Source organism: Stomoxys calcitrans, chromosome 4 (genome assembly GCF_963082655.1).
Source record: "Stomoxys calcitrans chromosome 4, idStoCalc2.1, whole genome shotgun sequence".
NCBI classification, from domain to species: domain Eukaryota; kingdom Metazoa; phylum Arthropoda; class Insecta; order Diptera; family Muscidae; genus Stomoxys; species Stomoxys calcitrans.
In genome coordinates this window covers 130,880,347-130,893,711 of record NC_081555.1, presented here as the reverse complement: position 1 = coordinate 130,893,711, position 13,365 = coordinate 130,880,347, and the positions used below count along the sequence as shown (strand labels likewise).

At 37.9% G+C, this 13,365-nt stretch overlaps 2 protein-coding genes across 2 annotated transcripts in view; one reads left to right on the top strand and one right to left on the bottom strand.

The window, feature by feature from the left end:
* The window catches only part of LOC131997388 (general odorant-binding protein 28a-like), a 91,721-nt gene that overhangs the window by 8,213 nt on the left and 70,143 nt on the right, over nt 1–13,365 (top strand). The gene's annotated exons all lie outside the window — the stretch shown is intronic.
* Nucleotides 2,172–12,973, bottom strand: LOC106086456 (vacuolar protein sorting-associated protein 26). Its single transcript, XM_059368352.1, has 2 exons — nt 12,648–12,973; nt 2,172–5,790 (listed from the first exon to the last, which is right to left on the bottom strand). The coding sequence occupies exons 1-2, from the start codon at nt 12,792–12,794 to the stop codon at nt 4,423–4,425; spliced, it is 1,515 nt and encodes a 504-aa protein (XP_059224335.1). The 5' UTR covers nt 12,795–12,973; the 3' UTR covers nt 2,172–4,422.

Here is a 13,365-nt window from a genome sequence, read left to right as displayed (position 1 = left end):
TTAAAAAAGGTTTGAATTTTTAATTAATTGATCCAATTAAAAAATTATTGAAATTTTTTGAAAATTCGATTAAATTTCCATATTTGGTACACAGATGTTTACCTCGCGGAACATGAACTTGAGGTGCGTTACAAAAGTTACAAAATTTTCAGGTTCTATCAAAAAATTGACCGAATCAATTAATTTTTTAATTGAAAAAAAAAAAAAATTATTTAGTTTTTAACATTTTCAATAAATTTTTTTAATAGATCCAATTAAAAAATGATTGAAATTTTTTGAAAATTTTATTTTATTTCTATATTTGGTACACAGATGGTTACCTCTCGGAACATGAACTTGAGGTACGTTACAAAACATTCAATCACATTCGTGATTAAATTAACAAAAAATTAACTGAATCAATTAAATTTTTAATTGAAAATGTCAACATTTTAACTCACAATTGAAAAAATTTGTTTGTGTACTGTTTACACGGTTTTTACCGAATCAAATAAAAATGTGGTATACTACACAGAAATAAATAAAAATCGTTTTCAGTCACCAAATTAATGGATCCAATCAATTTTTTTAATTGAAACTACTTCAATCACGAAAATGTTAATATCAATCAGTTTTAAAAAAGTGATTTTAAAAAATTTTCAATTAAAAAAATTGGGTATCAAATCGAAAAATAGTTGAAAATTTTTGAAATTTCCAATTAATTTTTTAACTGATCCAATTAAAAAAATTATCGAAAGTTTCAATTAATTTTTAAATTGACCAATTAAAAACAAATATTGAAATTTCCAAAATATCTAATTTTACAAATGACAATATAATTGCAATTTTAGTCCAAATCGGAAGAACATATATATGGGAGCTTTATCTAAATCTGAACCGAATACTGTTAAATTCAATAGCAATACCGGTAGTCATAAGGGAATCCATTGTGCCAATTTTCGTGAGAATCGGTTTACAAATGACGATATATTTGTAGTTTTAGTCCAAATCGGACGAACATATATATGGGATCTATATTTAAATCTGAACCGATTTCTATAAAATTCACCAATAATGTCGAGACTTTTAAGAGAATCACTCGTTCGTGAGAATTGGTTAACAAATGACGATATAATTGCCATTTTAGTCCAAATCGGCCGAACATATGGGAGCTATATCCAAATCTGAACCGATTTTTTTCCAATTTCAATAGGTTTCGTCTCTAGGCACAAGCAAATGCTTGTGCCAAACTTGAAGACGATTGGATGAAATTTGGGACCTGTACTTTGTACACAAATTAAAATGGACAGAGGGACATGGCTAAATCAATCAATCAAAAAGTAATTCTGAGTCGATCGGTATACTTATCAATGGGTCTATCTCTCTTGCATGTGGCTTATAATACCCTGTACCACAGTTGTGATGCAAGGTATAAAAAGTTAAGGCATATGTGGTGTGTTGGGCAGGCTATGAAGATAGAGCTGGCAAAATATCGATGGCACTATCGATATTTAATTTTAAGTTAAATTTTTTACAAAATCAAACGAAAGTAAGCAATCCTAAAATGAATGTATCCTTTAAGATACATTGCGCCTTTAGAGGATGGAATTTTCATCCGATAAGACTAACATTTTGTACAATGATTTTTCTCATTCACTTCCAACTGACTTTATTAACCTTGGTTTTATTTGATCTGAGCATTGATATTGCTTCTATATAAGTCGATCTCCTGATTTTTACTTCTCATTTTCTTTTGAAATATAGGTAAGGGGAAATTAATGATAGTATCGATGCTATCGATATTTATTATTAAAACTATCGAAAATATCGAATGTTGCGATTATCGATAGTTTGCCAGCTCTATACGGAGATCGCGTTTTCAATGCCTACCAAGGTATCTCATAAGTCCAATCAGCATGTAATCTTTTTTGGGGCTGATTGGACTGATGAAATGCCTTGGTCGGCATTAAAATTGCGATCTGCATAGCCTACCCAAAACATTACAAAACACCACTTACGCCTTAACCTTTTTAAAAGGTTTTTATTTTGTGAGCAAAATCAAAACCTATTGGTTTCACTTGGACAAACAAATCCAACAATTAAATAATTGTATAAATTTATTTCGTAATTGAAAACGATTTTCTTTGCTTTTTCTGAATTATTTAATTATATAATTGAAATCTATAAACTGATTTTCGGTTTTTAAAGAGATTTGTTTTTTATTTTATTATGCTCTACATAATTTTCCAAGGCTATATACACAGATAAGGAGATATACCCTATTTAAAAACTTTATAAATTTTCATACAAAATGGTGTTCAAAATAGTTATTGGAATATTTGTAAAGGCCAAAAACAGAATGGTCGCCTTGAGCTTTGTTTTTGAGCGTCGCGTTACAAAAATGCAACTCTGCACAGAAATCTTGCATAACCAAAGCGGGAAAAGTTAAAAAAAATTGCAACTTTGATGCTTGAAAGCTAGCGTCATTATTATGGCGAAACAATTAAAGGTGGTCTCATTTGTACAACAACCACAAATCGTATGGTGCAATCCGCCATCTTGCCATCAAGATGATCGACGTTTTGCCAACATACACAAAGAAATTTGTGTGAGTTTGTGTATACATGTGCGTACATGAGCAGAGAATATGCGAGAAAGAAGATGATAACAAAGAGAATGCAACCAAAAATCTGACATCTTAATACTGTCAAACCTGGCCGGCTGTTAACAGCTGTTCGCTTGAGACCACCTTTTTAAATCCACTTTACATTATTACGTGCTGCCAAACGTAAAGGTGCCATCACACTATTTGTTCTTGTCTTATGACCTGTCCAATGTTGCTGTTGTTAAAGTTACACACATAGTGTGATACGAATGAAACTGACACATGAAAATGACTTTTCATAAAAACACTGTTAATTTTTCCGATTAGAGTGGTGCTCTATTCCTTTTGACAAAAACATAAAGAAATCAGCTGTTTGTGTTGTAAATTCAGCTTGCTCACATTTTTAGGTTATGTTATACAAAAATACTAGTGTGATAGCCAAAATGATGAATCGTATGAATTGCCAATTTTGACACACATAATGAAATTCCAATGTAGCATGTTATGTCACAAGAACATCTGATAGTCTGATAACACCTTAAGTAGGGTTTTTAGTTGTCGAGTTTAAAAATTGTTAAACTTTTGGGAGTTGAATTTTCCGACGCGACGCTCCTCAACATTCTGTGTTGAGCTTTGGTTTTGAGCGTCGCGTTGCAAAATGCAACTCTGCACACAAATTCCACAAAAGCAAGGTGGAAAAGTTAAAAAAAGTTCAACTTTGATGATTGGAAGCCAGCGTCATTGTGTGCTGCCCCACGTAACTAGTGTTTTTAGTTGTAAAAGTTAAAAACATCTTTAACTTTTGCGAGTTGAATTTTGCCATTTGTTTGCAGAGTTGCATTTTTCAATGCGACGCTTCTCAACGCTCTCATTGTTTAGGCCTTAAGGCTTTGGTTTGAGCGTTGAAAAATGCAACGCTGCAAACAAATATCACAGAAAACCAATACTCAAAAGTTAAACAATTTTTACTTTTGACGACTTAAAACACTAATTCACGCGATGCAACACAGAATGACGCTCGCTTTCAAGCGTCAACATTGAAAATGTTTTAACTTTCCGCGTTGCTTTTGTGGGATTTGTGTGCAAAGTTGCATTTTGTGTAACGCGACGCTCAAAAACAAACCTCAACGCGTTCATTCTGTTTTGGCCTTTAAGGATTATTTTTTTTTTCTTTTATCACGCGAGGCAAACGTCAAAGTTGAAAATGTTTTAACATTCCGCGTTGCTTTTGTAGGATTTGTGTAGAGAAATGCAACGCAACGCTCAAAAACAAAGCTCAACGCGATCATTCTATTTTGGCCTTTAAGGCTTATTTTTTGATTTTCTATGAGTGTGTCAATGTCAAATGACACGTAATGAAGTCGTTATATGACCTTAAATCGTTTTTGTAACATCGTTTTTCATGCAATCATAAATGTTCTCTCCATTGTTGGTTTTTTTATGATCCTGCATCCAGCTTTAGTTTTGGTTTAGAAAGTTCACAGGATTTCTTTTGTTAGTTGTTGTTGTTGTTGTTTGATTAACATTATTTTAAAAATAAGCCCTAAAAGTTATTGTTGTTGTTTTGTGTGTTCTTTCTTTTTGTTTTTGTTTTATGTTATTGTTGTTTGTATAGTGTATATGTGTTTTTATTATTATTTTATAATGAGAGAGTTGTTAGTATTTGTTTATCTTATTTCGTTTTTGTCAGCTTAAGCACTTGATGCAAAAATATTTACACGACCTTTTTGCCACAACAGCAATTGATCGTAGTATGTGTTTGTTGTTGTGGTGGTGTTGGTATTGTTGGTGGCTATTAAAGTGTTGTTGGTGTCGACTCAATTCGATTGGCCATAACATCAAGCTCCGCTTGTAACACCGGCATCATCACTGTCCAAGAAATCACTAGAGGCCACCACCTGGGGTTTATCATCCAAATCGCCGCCTCCGGCACCACTGCCAGCAACTATTTCATCCTCATCGTCGTGCATTCTATCGGAGCCCGTTGTCTCTAGAAAATCATCATGGCTTTGTTTAATATTTTCCACCGACGATGATAAGTTGTTGGCTGCCGTTGCCGCTGGCAACGGTGGTGGCGTAGTCGAAAGCATTACCGGCGAAGTGCTAATGGCTGCCGCCCCATCACCCATGCCACGCTCAATTGGCATGACTGGAGGGGCAGCAGTTGCTGTAGGTGTTACCGGCGATGTGGGCATAGAGTCTTGAGATTGCTGGCTGAATTCTTGATTGGGACTTTCTCGCGTGAACAGGCCCATTTTGCCATCGGAGCTTAAAGCAGCCGGTGTGGAGGCCGCCGCCGCTGCGGAGACAGCAGTTGCTGCCTCACTTGCGGCCATTGGCGGGCCAGCCGCTATTGGAGCGGGGGGACCGCTCACTAAGTGTGCCGGAGCATGATGGGGATGCGTATTGTGTCCTGCCACTGCAGCCTGTTGATGTTGACTGTGAGCATGATAGCGGGGTATATCGGCTTTGCGCCACAGCGTTATTTCCTGCTGTTTAAAGTAACGTCTGTCTTCCGTGTCCATTAATACCAAATTTAGAAAATACTTAACCGAGAACTTCTTATTGATGTCACGCATTGTGGGTGTGAGATTGTAGCCGGCCAAGAATACCCTTATGGGTATACTTTCACCCTTTACTGGTGCCCCATCCATTATCTCGAATTTGGCAATTGTCTCGTTTTCAGTGAACGTGTTTGGCCCACTGCCCGTCGATTCACGTTTGATAATCGCAATTTCCATGTGCTTGATTTTAATGCGCACCAACAAAAAATAGATTTTCCCAATAATCGTGTCCTTCAAATGGTATTTGCTTTTGTTGTATTCAAATTCAATGTGCAAGCAGTCTTCTATGCCCACCTCCATCTTAATGGGATTATTTACATCTGGATAACTGCACAAGGTGTGCACCGCAATATCGACCTCCTTTGTGATATCGCTGATGCGGCGTACAATGGTCGCACGTAGGAAATAGCGTAAACGCACATTTGAACCATTGTAGATTTCGAATTGTTTTTCCACATTGGGAAATTCAAATGGATAGCTGGTGTTCTGCAGCAAGTCTCCAGGACGTGCCAGTGCTTTGGTCATGCACTTGAATTCATGATGATTGCCGCGATCATAGAATAATTCAATTTGTCCTATGAATTCGATTTTAATTCCTTGATGCTCCAGCTTACTGCCGGGTTTTTTGAGTGTTACATTTACCTGGAAGCAAACAAAGAACGAAGAAATTTTTGAGCAAGGTAATGATTTTATGAAAATTCAAGCTTTATTGAGTTATTTTTAACAAAGCAAATCAGCAATTAATGGAGACTTCAAGAGGAGGATCAAAGAGCCAAATTTTAGTATTAAAAAATTATTTTTATACCCATTATCATATTATGGGGGAATACTAATCTAGTCATTCCGTTTGTAACACCTTGAAATATTGATTTTTATTGATATGTTCGTCCGTCCGTCTGCCAAAATCACAATAGTGTTCGAACGAATAAAGATATTCGCTTGAAATTTTGAACTGTCACTTCCTAACGATGTAGGTCACTAGGGATTGTAAATGGGCCATTTCGGTTCAGATTTGGGTGTAGCCTTTATATAAACCCATCCCGTTTTTACTTCATGAGCCTTTAGAGACCTCAATTTTTATTCGATTTGGCTGAAATTAGGCGCAAGGACTTGAGTTAAGACTTTCAGTAGCAGTGCCGAGTATGATCCAAATCGGTTTATAAACTGATATAGCCTCCATACAAACCGACTCCCGGATTTGATTTCTTTATCCCCTAGATAAGAAGTTTCGACTCCTTTAAGCCGCCAGTCCCTAATGATGTATCACCGGTTGAATTACAAGCTGTGTCTGATAGACTGGTTTCTTGACTCTGCTTGTATCAGCATGTCATATATACCTGTGGGATGTAGGGACACGAAGGTCATTTCCATTCCGAAAGCAGGAAAACGAATTTCGTCCTTTTAGTCTGTCATCCTTTATTCTGAAGACTCTTGAGAGGTTGATAGAAACATATCTAAGGCAAATGATCCCTGGAGATCGACTGTCGCGGCAGCAGCATGCATATAGTAAAGGCAATTCCACTGAAACAGCCCTCGGCTACATAGAGGGTTCTCTCGTTGTCAAGGAATATACAATGGTAGAATTTCTTAACATTGAAGGTTCTTTCAATAATGTAAAACCGACGTCAATCATGAAGGAGTTGGAGTTTCTAGGCATCAACTCTACCGTAAGAAAGTTTTTAATAATTTACTTACTAAAAGATGCATTACGGCAGGTTGGGATCTGTGGAGCTAAAAAGATGGGTCAGCAGAGGAACACCTCAAGAAGGTGTACTGTCTCCTCTACTTTGGAATATGGTCATTAATAATATATAAGTGTCTCTGGAATAAAAAGGCGTAAAAGTGGTCGGATATGCTAATGACGTGGCAATTGCGGCAGCGGGGAAAGTTTCCCAGCACTCTAAGAGATATACCTCAGGAAGCTCTACGTGCAACAGCAAAGTGGAAATGACAAGAAAGGCAACTCTTGCCCTTTATACCTGCAAGAGGGCCATCGGCAAAAGTTGGGGGTTTAGACCGCGCGTCATGCACTAGGTATATAATGCAGTTGTCAGACCTATAATGCTATATGGTGTAGTGGTCTGGTGGACGGCGCTTCAATAGTCAACCGGATCCAAAGGAAGGCTTGTTTGTGCATGACAGCCGCAATGAGGACGACACCATCTGATGCACTGATTTAAATGCTACATCTAATCCCTCTGCACAATGTGACTAGACAAATTGCTGCGACCACTACTGTGAGGCTAAGGGAGCTTTCTCTTTGGTCATGTGGCGGCTACGGACACTGTGTTATTCTTGATACAATATCATGTTGCAGGCAGTGTGGATTACACTCTACCTGAGCTGCTTTTTGATAAAAAGTACTGTACCACTATTCCTGATAGAACCGATTGGAACTACGATATCCATGGTAATAGAAGTTTCTTGGACTTCTATACGGATTGTTTCCAACAAGACGACGACATGACTGCTACAACAACAACCACCACTGCAGTGTGTATCAAGCGAAGATCCTTGCAATTAAGGAAGTGTTGGAATGGCTAAGATATAATGTCATAACGATGATTGGCATAAATATCTTTTTAGACCGTCAGGCAGCCATTAAATCCCTGGAGAACCTAACCCAACCTAACCAAACCAAGATTGGAATCGGTATATAAACTGATATAGCCCCATACAAACCGATCCCTGTCGTATTTGACTTCCTGAACCCCTAAAAGCCTCAGTTTTCATCCGATTTGGCTGACATTTGACTCAAATACTTCTGCTCTGACTTCCAGCGTCCGTGCCAAGAATAATCCGAATTGGTCTATATGCTGATGTAGGTCCCTTAAATACCGATTCCCCGATTACCGATACTTGAGACAATAGCAGCCGCAACCAATTCCCGACTTGATTGTTGCATAATAATTTAAATACAAACTGTGTTAATAAAGGTTAATTTTCAGAGGAATCCATGGTGGTGGGATTGCAAAAATTTGCAAATTTCAACTAAGGAACAGGGGCAAACTTTCCACACATCAATGAGCGCAGTCCGATTCAAGTCAAAGCTCAATGATAAGGGGCTCCTTTCTATAGCCGAGTCCGAACGGCGTACCGCAGTGCGACACCTCTTTGGAGAGAAGTTTTTACATGGCATAGTTCCTCACAAATGTTGCCAGCATTGGGAGGGAGAAACTACAGCTGAAAATTTTTTCTGATGGTCTCATCAGGTTTCGAACCCAGGCGTTCAGCGTCATAAGCGGACATGCTAACCTCTGCGTTACTGTGGCCTCCGTCGAGGTGGATGGTTTGGATGGATTTCATAATAAAGAGGAAGGTATGTCGACAATAATAAAAAATACCATCAGCCAAATGGCCACGACCGCGCTTACAGGATCATATCCTTTTCATGAAATTTTCCATAACCAAATCGCAAATTGGCTACTTGTCATGCCCTCCACAGCCTCACGAATTCTATTTTTCAGGTCTTGAAACTTCACTGTGCTGTTGGCGTACACCTTATCTTTCATGTGGGTACAAAGAATGAAGTCGCAAGTTGTTAATTTGCAAGATCTCGGTGACACATAATGATTACCAGAGATAATAGGGCCCTGAAATTTTTCATGTAAAAGAGCAATGGTTTTGTTGCTTGTGTGGCACGTTGTTGTTGTTGTTGTAGCCATATTTGCATGTGGAGGTGGCGATTCTTGTCAAGCTCTTATAGGCGTGCAAGCTCGTTCCGGTCTATTAAAGGCGCCAATAACTCGCCTTGCCACCCTGCTTATCACTGAGACTATCCACACGATACCTCTGATTGTACGCGATTGCAGTTGCAGTTACTCCGTACGAAGCATTGCACTATCCGCAATCAGCGGTATCGAGCGGAGAGTCTCAGTGAGAGGTCGGGTGGCACCGGCTGTTGCATAAATACTGAGTGCCTATGATGCTCGATATGACAAGGCAAGTTTTTTTGGAGCCTTTTGGAACCAATGGCCACCCTGTTCCCGCGGCGATCGGTCCTGAACGAGCTTGCTCACCTACAGGAGCTTGACGATTGATTACAATTACAACAAATACAACATAACTATAGAGTTTGCTCAAACTGGCACTGTTGTTAGAATTCGTAACAGAACACCGCATGCAAAATTTCAGCCAAATCGGCAAAAATTGCGGCTTGTAATGACTTAAGAAGTCAAATTGGGAGAATGGTTTATATGGGAGCTATAAGAGGTTATAGACAGATTTTGACGGTACTTCTCTCAATAATTGGACGTCGTAACAGAAACATGCAAAATTTCAGCCAAATCGACATGTAAGGGCTCAAGAAGCCAAATCGGGAGATCGGATTATATGGGAGCTATATCCAGGTTAAGACCGATTTGTACCATTCTTTGCACATTTGTTGGAAGTCATAACAAAACACCACATGCTTTTGCATTCAGCCAAATCGCATAAAAATTGCTGCTTCCAGGGGCTCAAAAAGTCAAATCGGGAGATCGGTTTATATGGGAGCTATATCTAAATCTGAACCGATATGGCCCATTTACAATTCCCAACTTCTTACATCAATAGTAAGTATCTGTGCAAAATTTCAAGCGGGAAGTTTTACGCGTTCGACAGCTATCGTGATTTCGACAGACGGACGGACGGACGGACATGACTAGATCGACTCAGAACGTCCACACGATTACATTTTATGGAATTTCAGATTAATATTTCGAGGTGTTACAAACGGAATGACTAGATTAGTATACCCCATCATATGGTGGTGGGTATAAAAAGAACGACAATACTGACAAAAGTGTCCAGCATTTGTGAGCGAATAGGTTAGGGTATAGTGGCAGTCTTAATTTTGACTCACTTAGATCAAAGAGTAAAATGTCTGATAGAACCTACCGTTAAAACGGTCAGCACGCTTTAAAAAAGTTCAATAGCCTGCGACTGTCTACACCGGCTAATTCAGACTAATCTTCAAAAAATTAAACCTTACTGCTTCTGCAGAAAATGTTACTTCTAGCCTCTATACTATCAGCATATGTCAGGAGGCATGCAATGAGTGACTTCAAGCTAACAAAAACAAAGTGATAGAGCTCCTCAAGTTTAGATTATTCTTGTGACCATCTGTCACGGCATAACAATGAACACCACACAGGCCGGAACTTTGAGCTATAATCTCTGAGGTATTCTCGTTGTCACTAGAAGCTTATCTACGACCTACGGGCGCGTCCATAGATTGCGGATAGTGGAATGATCCATGCGGAGCAACTGGTGTGGCAGACAATCAACAAATCCTAAATATTCTATTCGGAAACGACCTCAGCAAAAGGTAGCCTCTCGAGCTCCCACAGTCCATCCTTCGCACCCATAATAACTAAAATAAAACGGTGGCCACACCCGTCCTTCTTCTTATATTATTGCTGCAAAAAGTAAGCAGATTTTTCATATAGTCGGCGTTGGCAAATTTTTTCACAGCTTGTGACTCTGTAATTGCATTCTTTCTTCTGTCAGTTATCAGCTGTTACTTTTAGCTTGCTTTAGAAAAAAAGTGTAAAAAAAGTATATTTGATTAAAGTTCATTCTAAGTTTTATTAAAAATGCATTTACTTTCTTTTAAAAAATCCGCAATTACTTTTTGGGCAACCCAATAGTTATTACGGCCATTAAAGTGCAAATCGAGCAATACATATATATGGGAGCTATTTCTAAATCTGAACCGATTTTCACCAAAATCAATAGCGTTTGTTCTTGAGCCTAAAAAGTAATGTGTGGAAAATTTCCTGTAGACAAATGCGGCCTGTACCTTGAATTCAAGAATACATGGACCCACAGATGGACAGACGGACATGGCTAAATCGAATCAGAAAGTAATTCTGAGTCGATCGATATGCCTATCAATGTCTAGCTCTTCTCCTTCTTAGCGTTGTAAACAAATGCAGAAACTTATAATACCCTATACCACAGTGGTGTACCACACACTGCTACTACAACAACCTATGTACCAATTAAGGTGTGGTCGGTCCATTAAATGATGTCCCATAAAAAACGATCTCCAGATTGTATTTCTTGAGACCGATTCTTACCCGATTGCACAATTACTTCTCCTATCTCTTGATTTGGCTTCTTGAGTACCTATCGGAAGCAATTCTTATCAGAGAACTGCATAAGACCCCATATTTGGCACTCAATAGACACTTATAAAAAAAACACTCAAATGACACTTATGTTTTGTTTGGCATGCCACTTAAAAATTAAGTTATGACTTAATTTTTTAAGTTACAACTTGATATAGTATACCACTTAAAAATTATGTTATAACTTAATTTCTAAGTCTTATTTAACTAATTTTTGTGGTGGCATGGGAAACAAACATAAGTGTCTATTGAGTGCCAAATATTGGGTCTAATGCAGTTCTCTGATTCTTATCCATTATGGTTTGACCTTCCATTATCCTTACCTAGCTTCCTGCTTATAAGAGAAACCGTGCAAATAACTTGACAATTGCGATAAATGGTGGAGGGTATATAAGATTCGGCATGGCCGGAACTCTACACGTTTTTTACTTATTAGAATTCGGTAGTTTACATGCAAAGGACTTCAAACGATTACTTTAGGAACATATTCCTAAGGGGCCGACAAACACCATCATGAACCGTTTCAAAGATACGCCTCCCATTTTTTTAAGGAAAGCTGAGAGTTTCTTTCAATTAGCTCGTTCTATTTGTGTTAAGAATTTAGTTGATTATAATGCAGTCACCATTCCAAATTAGATTACATCGCCTGAGATCATCGTGTCAGTGTTCACTCACACCCATAAATCGTTTATCACAATTTTATTTATCTAATGCCTCATTTCATAAGCATATTCGCTGCGGACAGAACAAAATCGAATTATTGTTATCACTAACCAAAAACAAAATACTTAAAAGGAGGTCATATCAGTAAAGTCACCATTCAAAGGCTGTTTACTTAGCTTTGGTTTGATTTGCTGTTGCCTCCGCTGTACTACACATCCGTTCTAAGATTTTATGCTCCTTCAAACGAATTTTGAGGGAAAAAAGAGAGTATACAACAAAAAAACTTCCATAATACCACCATCATCATAACATAACAAGTTAAGTTAATAAAAGAAAATCAGTGTCTCATAGTTGCTTAATAGAAATGCTTACTAAACGATACGATCACCACCGCGAAGCGAACAACATTGGCGACATGCACAACAATAGCATACAAAAAATGAATGCACAACAAATTAATTAACAAACAAGTGTTGTCCATCACTATATGGCATTGGCCATATATATGATTTTTGTGGCCCGTGGCGGTATGGAAGAGGCGTTCTTGCCTTTTTTACTGTCGGCGTATAACTATTTGATGACATGGAGTTGAATCCGCTCTCATTCCTGACAACAACAAAAAGAAAAACACAATTCGGTTGCGGCGACGTTTTCGCATTCACCGGGCCGGAGTTTTTCCGACTCACTTTACATAATCACATTGTGTGTACTGTGGTCATTTACCTTTCCTGACACTGTTTCGCCATCATAGTAGAGTAACATCTTTTCAATTTTCCCATCCTCTGCCTTGACCTCTGCGGTATTCTTTCCGTCCGCACCATCGAAAACAATATCGATTTCGGCCGATTGTCCAAAACCTAAAAAGTTCATGCTGGTTCTGTTGTTTGTGTGTGTTTACGCGTAGAATGTTTGCACCGTTCGGAATGTTTTGCGGTTGAGTATTCAAATAAATATTGCAAAAAACAAAATTTTATTAACAAAAAAAGTTTTTTTGGGCGTTGAGAAAAAATTCTTTTGCTTCGTTTGATTAGTTGTGAATTTTTTTTTTTTTGATAAGTTTGACAGCACATTTAGTGTTGCCGGACAACGTTGTGTCAAAACAGAAAAGTATTGTAAATGCTTGTATGGCAATGCTATTGTGACAAACTATTTAACTATGTTTAGTTGTAGAGATGGCGCTAATCATCAGAGTATGAAGTATCACAATTGGAATGTAATAAATAGGCCAGGTGTTAGAAACTATTTACAGCAATTAAATTTGTGTGAATTCGATGAACCGAATCTTATATATCCTCCAGTTCATTCAAAGACATTTCCAAATATATGAGAAGTATATCAGATTATGGACCGATATGGACAAAAAGCAAAATACCGTTTAAAATTTCAACCAAATTTTATAATAATTGCGCCCTCCAGAGGCTCAAAAAATTATTTGGCCTAA